The sequence below is a fragment of the Miniopterus schreibersii genome, assembly GCF_964146895.1.
Source record: "Miniopterus schreibersii genome assembly, chromosome: X".
Taxonomy (NCBI): Eukaryota; Metazoa; Chordata; class Mammalia; order Chiroptera; family Miniopteridae; genus Miniopterus; species Miniopterus schreibersii.
This window is the reverse complement of record NC_138104.1, coordinates 58,573,457-58,586,370: the sequence shown is the minus strand read 5'-3', so window position 1 is coordinate 58,586,370 and position 12,914 is coordinate 58,573,457. Positions and strand designations below refer to the sequence as shown.

The 12,914-nt window shown below is 43.8% G+C and overlaps 2 protein-coding genes across 4 annotated transcripts in view; one reads left to right on the top strand and one right to left on the bottom strand.

The window, feature by feature from the left end:
- Window positions 1-5,427: 5,427 nt before the first annotated feature.
- PDZD11 (PDZ domain containing 11) lies at window positions 5,428-8,113 on the bottom strand. The gene is made up of 7 exons (XM_081126042.1): window positions 8,030-8,113; window positions 7,419-7,518; window positions 6,881-6,964; window positions 6,558-6,614; window positions 6,173-6,271; window positions 5,878-5,938; window positions 5,428-5,716 (listed from the first exon to the last, which is right to left on the bottom strand). The coding sequence occupies exons 2-7, from the start codon at window positions 7,503-7,505 to the stop codon at window positions 5,682-5,684; spliced, it is 423 nt and encodes a 140-aa protein (XP_080982168.1). The 5' UTR covers window positions 7,506-7,518; window positions 8,030-8,113; the 3' UTR covers window positions 5,428-5,681.
- A 117-nt stretch (window positions 8,114-8,230) lies between these two features.
- The window catches only part of KIF4A (kinesin family member 4A), a 126,185-nt gene continuing 121,501 nt past the window's right edge, over window positions 8,231-12,914 (top strand). For 2 of the 3 annotated variants that reach the window (XM_081126623.1, XM_081126624.1), the window contains exons 1-3: window positions 8,443-8,532; window positions 8,650-8,788; window positions 8,897-9,011. In XM_081126623.1, the coding sequence (XP_080982749.1) occupies window positions 8,669-8,788; window positions 8,897-9,011 (235 nt within the window). In that variant the 5' untranslated portion in view covers window positions 8,443-8,532; window positions 8,650-8,668. Of the gene's footprint in view, window positions 8,297-8,416; window positions 8,533-8,649; window positions 8,789-8,896; window positions 9,012-12,914 lie in introns of those variants that run through there. The other variant, XM_081126622.1, reaches the window with a different exon arrangement.

Below are 12,914 nucleotides of genomic sequence, written 5' to 3'. Positions count from 1 at the left end.
CTCACAGGAACGGTGGGCCTTCTGGTTGGGGACCAAACAGTTCTGATCTCATGGATGGGGACTAGCAGTTTGGGTGGAGATTGAATAGCAATAGGCAGGTTAGGTGTCTAGGTTTTCAGGGGAAGTAGTGTGTATGTGTGTATTGTGTGGGAGGGAGAGGGTTAAAAAGGGAGGGGGAAGACATTTCTTCAGAAACTGAAGAGCCCCTTATCAGCTTCAGCTTCATTTTCCCCTCCCTCTCCTTGCTTGCTACTGAGGCTTCTAGGTAAGGAAACAAGTGGCCTGGAAGTCCCATCACCCTTTCCCCACTGCCATCCTCCATTTTTTTTGACAGTGGATATGTAAAAAAAGCTTCCTGGAGTGTTGCTTTCAATACGTTTATAGTGAAAACTTACGGTTTTGCTTTATGTTATAGTTCAGTGCTTTCAGACGTCCACCTTTTCCTTTCTGCATCCCCACTTCTCCTCTCGGGATCACCCTCGCCCTTCATCTCTTCCATTCCTGCCAGCCCTCTCACCCTTATTTCCCTCTTTCATTCTTCGATCCCTTCCCTCCATCCCTCCCTCCATTCTAATTCCCCCTCCAGTACTCACCAGGGCGTTTTGTGTTGGGTCTTTGGGGAGGGAGCCAGTGAAGGGAAACAATCGGGTGTGGTCAATCTGGAAGGGGTGGGGCTACCCTGTGGGGTTTGAAGATGTGAGCCGGAAGACAGGGAAGGGATCACTTCTCTGGGATCAAGAAAAGGAGGGAATGTGGAGATGCCCAGAAACTTGTTCCTAACCCTCCATTCCCCTCTGCTGCTTTTGCAAGCTCTGAGGACATAGTCATCCAGGAGTTTACCCTGCGGGGAGGAGAGGCAAGAGACTTTGGCAGCAGAGAGGGACGAGGGGAGCTGAGCAACTGGCTCTGGAGCTTGTGTGAGAGCCCCACTGTAACGCTTTAATAACTCAGCTTGTCCAGAGATTCCTGGCGATCTCTTTGGTATGTCCTCTTCCAGGAGGGTAATGGAACTATCAAGAACGAGCGCCCCCCTTCCACATCAATGATTAGATTACCCTGTAGCAGGTGCTTTTCCCCTAAATGACCCCTGACTTCATAGGTCCTTCAACTTTCCCTCTGGGTGCTGTCCATCCTTGCTTCCCCACTCCCGAGATCACCCACTGTCCCAGAGGAGAGAAAGAACAGCAGAAGCTGTGGGCCAGTGGGCAGAGCCCAGGCCCAGAGGCGGTCCCAAGGTGGTTTGAAGAGCAGTTGGACCGAGAGCTCCGTGACTTCAGGCAGCTAGCCACGAGGTATGCCTTGACATCCTGCGAGGGCCACAGCAAGAACAGAAGCTTCAGCCTGGAAACCATCAAGGGATCCCAGTACTAATCTCTGCATAAATCCAAACTCCTGTTCCTGGAGGAGCAGGGCAGTGGGGCTCTGGGTTGGGCTTGGGGGATAAGGAGGTGTGATTGTATGGAATGGAGTAGAGGGTTCCCTGGTTCGCCCAGGGTGACAAATGGCTTACTTATCTACCTCACAGTGGGGAAGACATCAGTCACCACCTGGTTCATGATCCAGAGCTTCAACTGCACCGGCCAGGTGAGCCCACCACCAAGGTATCATTAGGTACATTTTTGCCCCTTTCCTTGGTCCACTCACTCAGGGATTCTTCTCCTCAAAGTTATCTATTTTAAGTATTGAGAAGTTGAGCAGGACAACCTTCTCAAAGGCTATTCTCCACTTGCAGTTCTAAGGCTGCCTGATATTGGGAGTAGAGGAGGGGTAGAGTGCGTATCTCTCATTTGCAGGCAACCATTGGAATTGACTTCCTGTCTAAGATCATATACTTGGAGGACTGACGAGTATTCACTCTCATATCACTAATCCTGTACCTCAACCCCTTAGGCATATGTGTCACAGTAGGGTAGCACCACCCTAGATTATTTGTGGATAAAGAAGGGGAAGGAAAACATGAAACCTCCCCAAATTACCAACCCTGTCCTGTTTCTTGTTCTCTCTGTCCTTATCTAAACTCCAACTGTAACACAGACAAAATCCAAGAGGCCCTGAATCCTTAAATCTGCTGCTCTCTAGGGTCTTCCTTAATCAAAATAGTATAATGACATTGGACCTGTCCTAGGATGGTAGGTCACTTGGTTTGTGGTCATAGTAGCCACTTTTCAGAGATCCAGATTCCTTAACTCTTTTTACTTTGCCTTTATTAAGTTCTAGCCTTTATCTACCTTTGTTTTATGCAGGTTCAACTGAAGCTATGGGACACAGCTGGCCAGCAGCACTTTTGCAGCCTGATTCCTAGCTACATTATGATTCAGTTATTGCAGGGGTTGTCTATGGCATCACAAGGGGGTGTTATGCTATGTTTTATTTGATAAAGGGATTAAGGTAAGCAATAGGGAGGTTGGTAAGAATAGGCGAGAGGAAGGACAGGTACTTTATTCTCTCCAAACCTCTACTAAATGTTTCAACACTGCAACACATTCTTTTATACACATCAATTCTTTCAAAGAAATGGATAAGTGGGTAGGAGATGTTCAGGCAGAAAGAGGTAATGATGTAGTCATCATGTTGGTGGGTAACAAGATTGATCTGAACAAAAGGTAAGGTGTAACTATAACTTTTTCTGGCATACCTAAAGCTTAGTCTCTGTGGGGAGGGTCTACTATGCTATATTTACTTGGGAGAAGTTACTAGTGTCAGGGATCAGAAAGGTTATAGGTTCAAGGTTTCTAGAGTTGCTATTACTAGGGAGGCATTATTATACCTGAGAAGGATCTATTTTTCTCCAGTAACTCTGGTCAGAAGGGGTCTTACCACTATCTGGTCCCTTATAATATAATTTCTCATTTGTCCAGACAAGTCTCCGCAGAAGAGGGGAAGAAAAATCCAGAGACCTCAATGTGATGTTTATTGAAACCAGTGCCAAAACCAGTTACAATGTGAAAAATAACTATTCTTTATTATAATTCCATGGCACTCTTGGCTCTAGCCACCCACCACCACTTACTCTTTCAGATAACCTTGGTTTGTCCTATCGTGGGGCAGTGTAAGGTTCGTGTCCCTGTTATGCAGTAAAAAGGCCCAGAATCATGTCTCTGAACCTTACCTCCTTTTGTGCATCACCATTCTCTCTCCCTCCATTGGCACCCCTCCCTCCCTCCCTCCCTCCCTCCCTCCCTCCCTCCCTCTCTCTCTCTCTCTCTCTCTCTCTCACACATACACACACACACACACAGAGCTGTGCATGGCTCCTGACCTTCCTCCCAGAAATAACTCATCTCCACTGAAGGAAAAAGAGTATCCTTTTTTTTCCAGCTTTGCTGGGGTACGGAGTGCACAAGCAAAGAAGACAAACTTCCCTTGTTGAGTTGATGGCCAAGCCAATTTTTCCCCCTAATTAATATTTAAGAGACAAGGGACTAACTAAGCTCAAAGTAGCTCTCTGGTTTGCCTTTAGGTGAAAGGGATCGTAAAATCAGAATTCCTCTTGTCTCCTAGAAGCTGCCCCTGGGATTTGAGATTTGACCCCAGCCACCTCTCTATTACCTTCCTTAACACACTTCAGTGGTTGAAATCTAACTGGAGCCCTCTGATGTGTCAGGCATCAAAAGCCATTGCTCCTGCCCTGGCTGATTTGGCTCAATGGTTAGAGTGTTGGCATGTGGATCTAAGGGTTCCGGGTTTGATTCCCAGTCAATAGCATGTACCTGGGTTGCAGGTTCTATCCCCAGCCCTGCTTGCAGGAACAGCCAATTGATGTGTCTCTCTCACATCAATGTTCCCTCCCTCCCTCCCTCCCTCCCTCCCTCCCTCTCCCTCTAAAAATCAATGGAAAAAATATCCTTAGGTGAGGATTAACAAACATTTAAAAAAGCCATTGTTCCTGTTGATAGCTTAGGCTGCCTGCCTAATTTGACGAATTTATTGCATTTGGGCCTCCCAGTATCAGTCCTTCTCCCCCACCCTCAGGTTTTTGGTTTAAATACTTGACCACTTACTAAGGTATTGTCCAATTCTGGGGCTTACGAGTAAAACGAAACCCCTGGAAGTGCCAGCATTTCTTTCTTGACTGTATCTCACAGTTATGGGTGGAAAGTTCTTGCAGGACCCAGGAATCCCACTTTACCTTCACTGACTGCTAAGACACCTATAGGGGATGCAGTTCTACAGCAGCTGGGATGCCTCAAAGACCAATACAGTTCATTATCCACCATTTTCTTATCTACACCCTCAATAAACAACTGGTCCTTTTACCTCAGCCTGTTACTGCTTGCACTTTCTCTATGCTCTACCTATACTTCCACAATGCAATTACATCATCTGGTGCTCCAACCAACCCTGAGCCATTCCAAGTACCACAAAGTGAGAGCCAATTTAGGGCAAGAGGGGTTTTGCCTCTTAGGCCCATGGTACCTGGCAGGGACTTTTTACAGCTTACCACACTTCTCAGATGAATTAACCACAGGGAGAGTCTTGGACCTCAACATTCAGTAGACTCAGCCAATATGCCTTTGTGCAAGTATGAGATTCTTTCTCAGATGGCCATTGCAGGTAAGCAGAGCAATAGGAATATTCCCAGTAAGAGGGAATTACCCAGGAAGCAGAGACAGCTAGAGGAGTTCTACCTCCAGCTCTGCTCACAAGGATGTTGCCACCTAACAATGGCATCAAGCCTCTAGAAGAGGTACCATAGTAGAGCTGGGATGGGATTTATAGGAAGAGCCAGAACTTCCTCATAGAGATATATTACTACTACTGCATTTAGAACTGTTTCCCATATTTGAAGGCTAATTTACCTTACTTAAAATTTCAGATTTCCAGGCTCCACCTCAGACCAACAAAATCACTCTCCGGGGGAAGGGCTTGGAAATATATATTTAAGCTTCCCAGGATTCTTTCAGGGCAAATTTGGGACTTTCATTATGGGGGTACTTCATCCCATATCTCATTAGAAAACTTTCTGTTCTGAATGGGTATCTTAAACATGCCAGTGGAAATGGCATAAAGTGTGGCCTGGAATCTCTAACAATGAATTGTAACTAAGGAACTAAAAACATGGCAGAAGGTTATTTAGGGGCTGGGGTGAAGAAAAGGGAGAAATCAGCTGTCAGTACTACTCAATCTACAACTTGGAAATTGGGAATCAATTTCTTACTATTGCTGAAAAGAGATGCACTAAGCCTCTCTCTTAGTTTATGTTCCAGATCAAAGAATCAGGGAAAGAAGACAGAACTAATACAACCTCCCCTCCAGAGAAATGTCCAAAGATCATGGGGGAAAGGGAAGGTTTCCTCCAGTATCCTCCACCCTATATCATTCTTCAGCTATACTGTAGCTAAGGTTCCTGGGCCTCCCTGATGTTCTGGGCAGATAGAGATAATTGTCAAGTAGGTACAGTGTTGCTCTGTTACTTCCAGTGGCTCCTCTCTTTGGACGTGCTTTTATTTTTGACTCAATAGCATTTTATACTTAATGAGTATCATCCAAAAGTCACACCAACATTTCTTCAGCATCTCGTTTTACTTTTTGGAGGAGAGAATAGTAGGCAGAGGAGGAAAAACAGGTATTACGGGAATCTCCGAAATGTATGAGACTGTATGAGAGTGCATGTGGCTTCCTTGAGGCCTGGCCAGCTTGTCCTAGAAGATTCCATGTGGAGGGCTGTGGGTTGCAACTCTCTAGTGCACAGTCCTCTCTTTTTGGCGATGATAATCTGGGGAAAAGAAGAAAGAAAAGGAGGAACAAAGCAGGTTATTTTCAGGCCTGAGCTCCCAATTCTCTACCCCCAACTCATGGGGCCTCTAGTAATCAGTAAACTTAAAGCATCCCTATCCAGAGCCCTTCCGAGTAAGTAAAAAAGAGAGTGACACTTACTGTAGGGAAAGAAGCGGACACGCATGCTGATTTCACGGGCTGTCTTCAGGATCTCAACAGCCTAAAAGGAGCACAACAGCTTGTACAAATGAAGAGATATGACCCAGAATAGAATCATAACAGGAGGAAAGTCATTTGCCAATCCAACCTTCTGGGTCACTAATAGCTGCTTCCGACTAGTACACTTCCTCAGGAGAGATTCTTATTGAGTTACATACAGATTAGGCTAAACCTGTCTAACTTTTCCTACCTGGGATGGCTTTTGGCCTCATCACAGCCCAAGTGCAATGCTCACCTTGCTATGCTCAATATCCTGGAAATCCACATCATTTACAGCTAGGACTTGGTCTCCTTCTTGAAGTCCTGCTCGATGTGCATCAGAGTCAGGGATCACCTGTTGGTAAGGAGAGAATATATGTGGTTGAGGTAGGATAATTTCAAAGTGCTATTCAAATGTAAGGTGCTATTCTGTGTGTGTGAGAACATATGTGTGCATGTGAAAATGTAGGGAAACAGATGCTTGCCAGGTGGGAAGTTTTAAGTGGGAAAGAGTTTCTCCACTACACCCCTTTTCTATGAGTCTACAAAATCATCCTTCTCCCAGGTGTTGGGACATCACAGTTCTGCAACCTGATGACAAAGGGAAGTAGCTATCCATATTGCCTACCAGGCACACGCACCTTGGAGATGAAGATGCCTAGCTGGGAGGCCTTTCCTCCTCGGATGTTAAATCCCAACTGCAAGAGAAGAGTACAGAGTGGGGGCTCAATATAGACCACAAACACAAGAATATCTAGTAGCATCACTATGATAGCTTGGCTATGTGTCCCTCAGAGAGAAGTCAGAAGTTGTGGAAATAGTATCTCAGCTTTTCTGCCCGATAAAGGTAGTTTCCTTACCTCCCTACCTGTTTCCCAATCTGTCCTCCCAACCACGGCTAACTTCTGGGCCTAGTATGGACAAATCTGGCCTGGAATAAGATGTCATTGTTCCATAAGCTCACCTGAGCTCCAGGGGGTTTCTTCAATGTGACGATTCGGGGCAGAAACTGGGTCAACTCATTGTTGTAGTCTGGGTGGTATACTCTCTGCAAGAAACAGCAACACCAGAAATCTTACTATTAGTCTTATATTTTATGTTCACCTTCATCTGGAACACAAATGTATCACCCTGAAGTCAGGAAAAGGTGAAGTCATGGACTTAGTTTAAGTAGAACAGATAACACAGTCCAAATGGGTAGATGGATAGCCTGGGGAAATGCTAGTAGTCCAGTAGCTCCCCACTTCATTACTTTGACAGAATGGAAACTGGGGATCTGAATTTCCAGAATTCTCTGGTGTGAATGGACTCTGGAAGGAGGACTCCATAAGAAGCTTCTAATGGGTCCAGTTGCTCAGAATCCAATTTCTGGGTCCCTTGGCTACAACAAAGGCTAAGATTCATTCTCCATCGAGCTTTCTAACCCTGCTATCCTACCTTTCAAATATTATCTCATGCTCATGGGAAAAAATCAGCTATTCAAGAGTACAGATGGTTCCCACCTCATGAGGAGGAATCCATGCTGGGGGATTCTCATAGGCAGGCAGGAAAACCACTGGGTAGTCATCATAAGGAATCCGGCTGTCCATCTCCAGCAAGGCTCTGGAATGGAAGGGTGAATCAAAGCTGACAAAAATGATTCAAAAGGGACAGCAGTCCAGCAAGTTTCAGAAAACGACACCAACCCATCCAAGGTTGTCAGCCTAGTACCAGCCCACTTCTAGGTGATAGATTGGTGGAAAGAAGGAAGAAAAAAATGGAAGAAAAAACAATGAACTTTGCTGGATATCTGGATGCCAAGTAACCTGCTAGGTACTCTATAGAGATGATCTTCTTTCTCGCAACACTCCTGCAAAATAGATGTCACTATCAACCTTGAGAACAGGCAAGCAGAACCGCGTCTAAAAAGATCTACTTTGGAAATCCAAGGGAGTGCTGACTCCAACTATCCACAGGGACTCAAGGCAAAGTACCGCTCATTTCCTAGACGTGATCGGTAAAGGTGGGGGTCCCCAGAACGACCCTTCCTTCACCACCAGCAACCTTCAAATCCCCTCCCCACATTCAGCGTGAGCCCCGCGCATTCGAAACTGTAATTGCCGTGTTACCTCACCTGCCAACAGGCCTCAGCCAGCGCAGGTTCTGGTCGCCGCCAAATCAGCTTGAGAACCGGAAGCAGATGCTCCGCAGGGTCGGTAGGGGCGGGATTACGGTGCGGCGCGCAGGCCCGCCCCTTCCCAAAGCGTCCCCTTACGCACACCGACGTGCGTGCTCCTCCCGCCGGCTGTCAGCGCTCCGATTGGCTGGTGCCTCCAGAGCCAATTTGAAACTTGGCGGTTAAATATCCGGTTGGGACACCACCGCTGGAAGACCGGAGAAGGTACGTTTAGTTTGGCGAGTGAAGGGGACACACTTTAGCTCAGGAACTGCCTTTCCCTGTACCCTGGGGCTGTGGGTTTTTAATCGTCATCTCTGCTGGGGGTTTTTCTTTCCATTTCAGACGCCGCTTCGCTGTCTTTAGAGTGTCGGGCTGCCGAGGAGTCCTGTGGTGGCCAAATCCGAAGGAGAGTGACTCTTCAACGGCAGCGACCGGGCTGCGAGGAGGCTTACGCAGAGGTCCGTAACCCATCCCCCACCCCCTGCGGAGGGCCGGAACTAAGGGAGGATGCCCCCCCACCCCTGCCAACCCACCAAGATTCATCAGCAAGCCTCTTTTCTTTTTCTCCGTCATAGACAGTGCTGAGGTAGGATCATGACGGAAGAGGTGAAGGGAATTCCTGTAAAAGTGGCACTGCGATGTCGCCCTCTGGTTCTCAAAGAGATTAGTGAGGGCTGTCAGATGTGCCTTTCCTTCGTACCCGGGGAACCGCAGGTGCGTAGCAGTCTGGGCCCGCGTCGGAACACCTGGGGCCAATTGACAGTGAGGGGCGTGGTCTGGCCTTTCATTATTTTCTCACCCCTTGTCGTTTGCCTTCTCTAGGTGGTGGTAGGTACTGATAAGTCCTTCACCTACGATTTTGTATTTGACCCCTCTACTGAACAGGAAGAAATCTTCAATACAGCAGTAGCACCACTCATAAAAGGCATATTTAAAGGTGAGACTGTTTCATTCTTCAAACGATTCTTGAGCATATACTGTGTCAGGCACTGTGCTTGGATGTTGTAAATACAAGAATGGAAGAAGCATGAGTCCTGCCTTCAAAAAGCCCACAGCCTAGGAACTAATGCAATAAAATTTGTGAATGTCTCTGTACCCTTGAAACTAGTTTTGTACTGTATTTGCTTTGTGTGTGTGTGTATGTACGTATATACATATACATACATATATGTGTGTATGTATATTAATCCTCACCCAAAGATATTTTTTCCATTAGTTTTTAGAGAGTGGGGGGAGGAGAAAGAGACATTGGGGCATGCACCCGAATGGGCTGGGGATCGAACCTGCAAACCAGATGCGCTCCCTTGACCACCCAGGTGTGAGCCCTTGATCGGAATCGAACCTGTGACACTTTGGTGCCCAGGCCGATGCTCTAACCACAGAGCCACATGGGCCAGGGTGACTTTTATATATTTTCGTTTGTCCTGGAACCTCATTAGATTCTAAGTTCTTTGATGGGTGCTGATGATAATTAGTGTGCCAGTCTCCTTGAGGTTCAAGCACTGCAAGACCTGTGGAAGGATCCTGCAGGACTGCAAAGTTTAGGGGTAGGAGTAGAAGTAGATGACTACATAAATAATTTAGAAGATAAAAATATACAATAGAATCAATCAGTCCTGCTCTAGAAGTAGCAGTGCTTTTATGCAAAATGGTATGAAAACTAGAAGGATGACACTAACTGTTTGGGGAATCTGTGGCGAATTTCACAGCATACGGAACCTTTGAGATAGGACTTGAATGATGAGTAGAATTCTTTTAAAGAAGGAGATTTCCTAAAGTCCCTGAGTACTCTGGCCAGTTAATAATCTTTATTGCAGAAGCTAAGGCTTTAGTGTTATTGAAGACCATAGCAGGGTTATGAAGAAGGGAGCAGTGCCTAAGAGGTCTTTAATTATTGTTCTAGGACAGTGGTTATTCAGGATTCAAAGCAGAGGGCTATTTAAAAGAAGTAAAACCATGACATATTAGTCCCTTAAAGTTGTAAAGGACATTTACATCATCTAGTCTAGCTTTCCTTCCAAGGAAACATGCTTTCTAGCAATACCTCTGTAAAGTAAACTTCCATTGTCTAATTTTTTTTTTTTGGACAGGGAACTCACTGACTCACAGGGTAGTCCTGTTGATTGGTTTTTTAGACAACTCTAATTGCCTTAGTTTATATTGAGATGAAATTTGCCTCCTGGTAATGTCTACCCAGCGATGTTAGTTCATCTCTCTAGACAAACAGAAGCCTTCTTCCAGGCAACAGCTATTCACATTTCTTTTTTCACTTTTTAAATGATGTAATGACTCTGGGCACATTGAATACTTGTTTCAATTTTTTAAAATATTAAAGCAATAATCTCAAACTTATAGAAATGTTGCAAGAATACCATAAAAAACCTTTTTTCCTGAATCATTTGAGATTAGTTGTTGATCTGATGCCCCCTGAATACTTTAGTGTATATTTGCTACAAACAAGGACTTTCTCCTACATAACTACAATACAGCCACCAAAATTATAAAATTAGCATTCCAACATTACTACCATCCAGTCCTCAGATCTCATTTAAGTTTCACCAATTGACTCAATTATGCCCTTTATAACAGAATGTCTAGTTTAAAATCACATGTTGTATTTAGTTGTACTGCCCTTGTAGTCTCCTTCATTCTAAAATTTTGTCATTCTTTTTCTGACTTTTATAATCATGACACTTTTGAAGATCAAAGGCCAGTTATTTTGTAAACCATTTCCAGATTTTGTTTTATCTGATGTTTATTTCTGATTAGATTCAGGTTCTCTTTGAATACTGTCAGTCAACACATGATTTTTTTTTTCACTTTTAAAAACAATTTATTTTGTAAAACTACAGACACATACACAAGTAGAGAAAATAGTATTTAAAAAACCCAGCAACCATGTTGTGATAAGCAGCAGTGGGCCAATGTTTTATCACCTATGTCTCTCTCCCCCATCACTTGATTATTATTTTTTTAATTTATCTTTATTTTTGAAAGTATTACAGATGGTCCCTTTTTTTCTGCCACTGACATTCCTCCTCCCCACTCCCATCCCCTCCCAGGACTTTTCCCCACTATCATCTGTGTCCATGGGTTATTCATATATGCATATAAGTTCTTTGCGTGATCTCTTCCCTCCCCCCTGCTTCCCTCTGAGAATTCTGTCTGTTGCATGCTTCCATGTCTCTGGATCTATTTTGTCAGTTTATTTTGTTCATTAGATTCCACATACAAGTGAGATCATGTGATACTTAACTTTCTCTGACTGCTTATTTTGCTTAGCATAATACTCTCCAGGTCCTTCCATGCTGTCTCAAAGGGTAAGAGGTCCTTTTTTACAGCTGCATTGTGCAACTGTACCACAGCTTTTTTATCCCTTTATCTACTGATGGGCATTTGGGCTGCTTCCAGATCTTAGCCATTGTAAATAATGCTGCTATGAACATAGGGATGCATACATTCTTTCTGATTGATGTTTCAGGCTTCTTAGGGTATATTCCTAGAAGTGGGATCACTGGGTCAAATGGCAGTTCCATTTTTAATTTTTTGAGGAACCTCCATACTGTTTTCCATAGTGGCTGCACCAGTCTGCATTCCCACCAGCAGATTACTAGGGTTCTTTTTTCTCCACATCCTCCCCAGCACTTGTTTGTTGATTTATTGATGGTGGCCATTCTGGCAGCTGTGAGGTGGTACCTCATTGTTGTTTTAATTTGCATCTCTCTGATAATTAGTGATGTTGAGCATTTTCCATATGTCTCTTGGCCATTTGTATGTCCTCTTTGGAGAAGTATCTATTAACCTCTTATCAGATGTATCATTGGCAAATATGTTCTCCCATTCAGTGGGTTGTCTTTTTATTTTGATGCTGGTTTCTTTTGCTGTGCAGAAGCTTTTTATTTTGATGTAGTCCCATTTGTTTATTTTTTCCTTTGTTTCTCTTGCCCTAGGCATTATATCAGTGAAAATTTTGCTATGAGATGTCTGATATTTTGCTACCTATGTTTTCTTCAAGGATTTTTATGGTTTCGTGACTTAACATTTAAATCTTTTATCCATTTTGAGTTTATTCTTGTGTATGGTGTAAGTTGGTTATTTAGTTCATTTTTTTACATGTACCTGTCCATTTATCCCGACACCATTTATTGAAGAGACTGTTTTTTACTCCAATGTATGCTCTTGCCTCCTTTATCAAATATTAATTCAGCATATGGCTTGGGTCAATATCTGGGTTCTCTATTCTGTTCCATTGATTATATGCCTGTTCTTGTGCCATTACCAGGCTGTTTTGATTACAGTGGCTTTATAGTATAATTTGATATCTGATATTGTGATCCCTCCAACTTTGTTCTTCTTTCTCAAGATTGCTGTGGCTATTGGGGGGTTTTTTTGGTTCCATCTAAATTTTTGGTGTATTTGTTCTAGATTGGCAAACTATGCCATTGATATTTTAATAGGGATTGCATTGAATCTATAGATTGCTTTGGGTAGTATGGACATTTTAATGATGTTGATTCTACCAATCCATGAACATGGTATAGTCTTCCGCTTGTTTATAGAGTCTCTCTCTTTTTTCAACCTTCTATAGTTTTCCAAGTACAGGTCTTTTACCTCCTTGGTTAAGTTTATTCCTAAGTACATTAATTTTTTTTTGTTGCAGTGGTAAATGGGATTTTTTTTTTTTACTTTCTCTTTCTGAAAGTTCATTATTGGTGTATAAAATGCCAATGATTTCTGGGTATTAATTTTGCATCCTGCTACATTGCCAAATTCATTTATTAAATCTAGCAGTTTTTTTGGTAGAGTCCTTAGGGTTTTCTATGTATGATGTCATGTCATC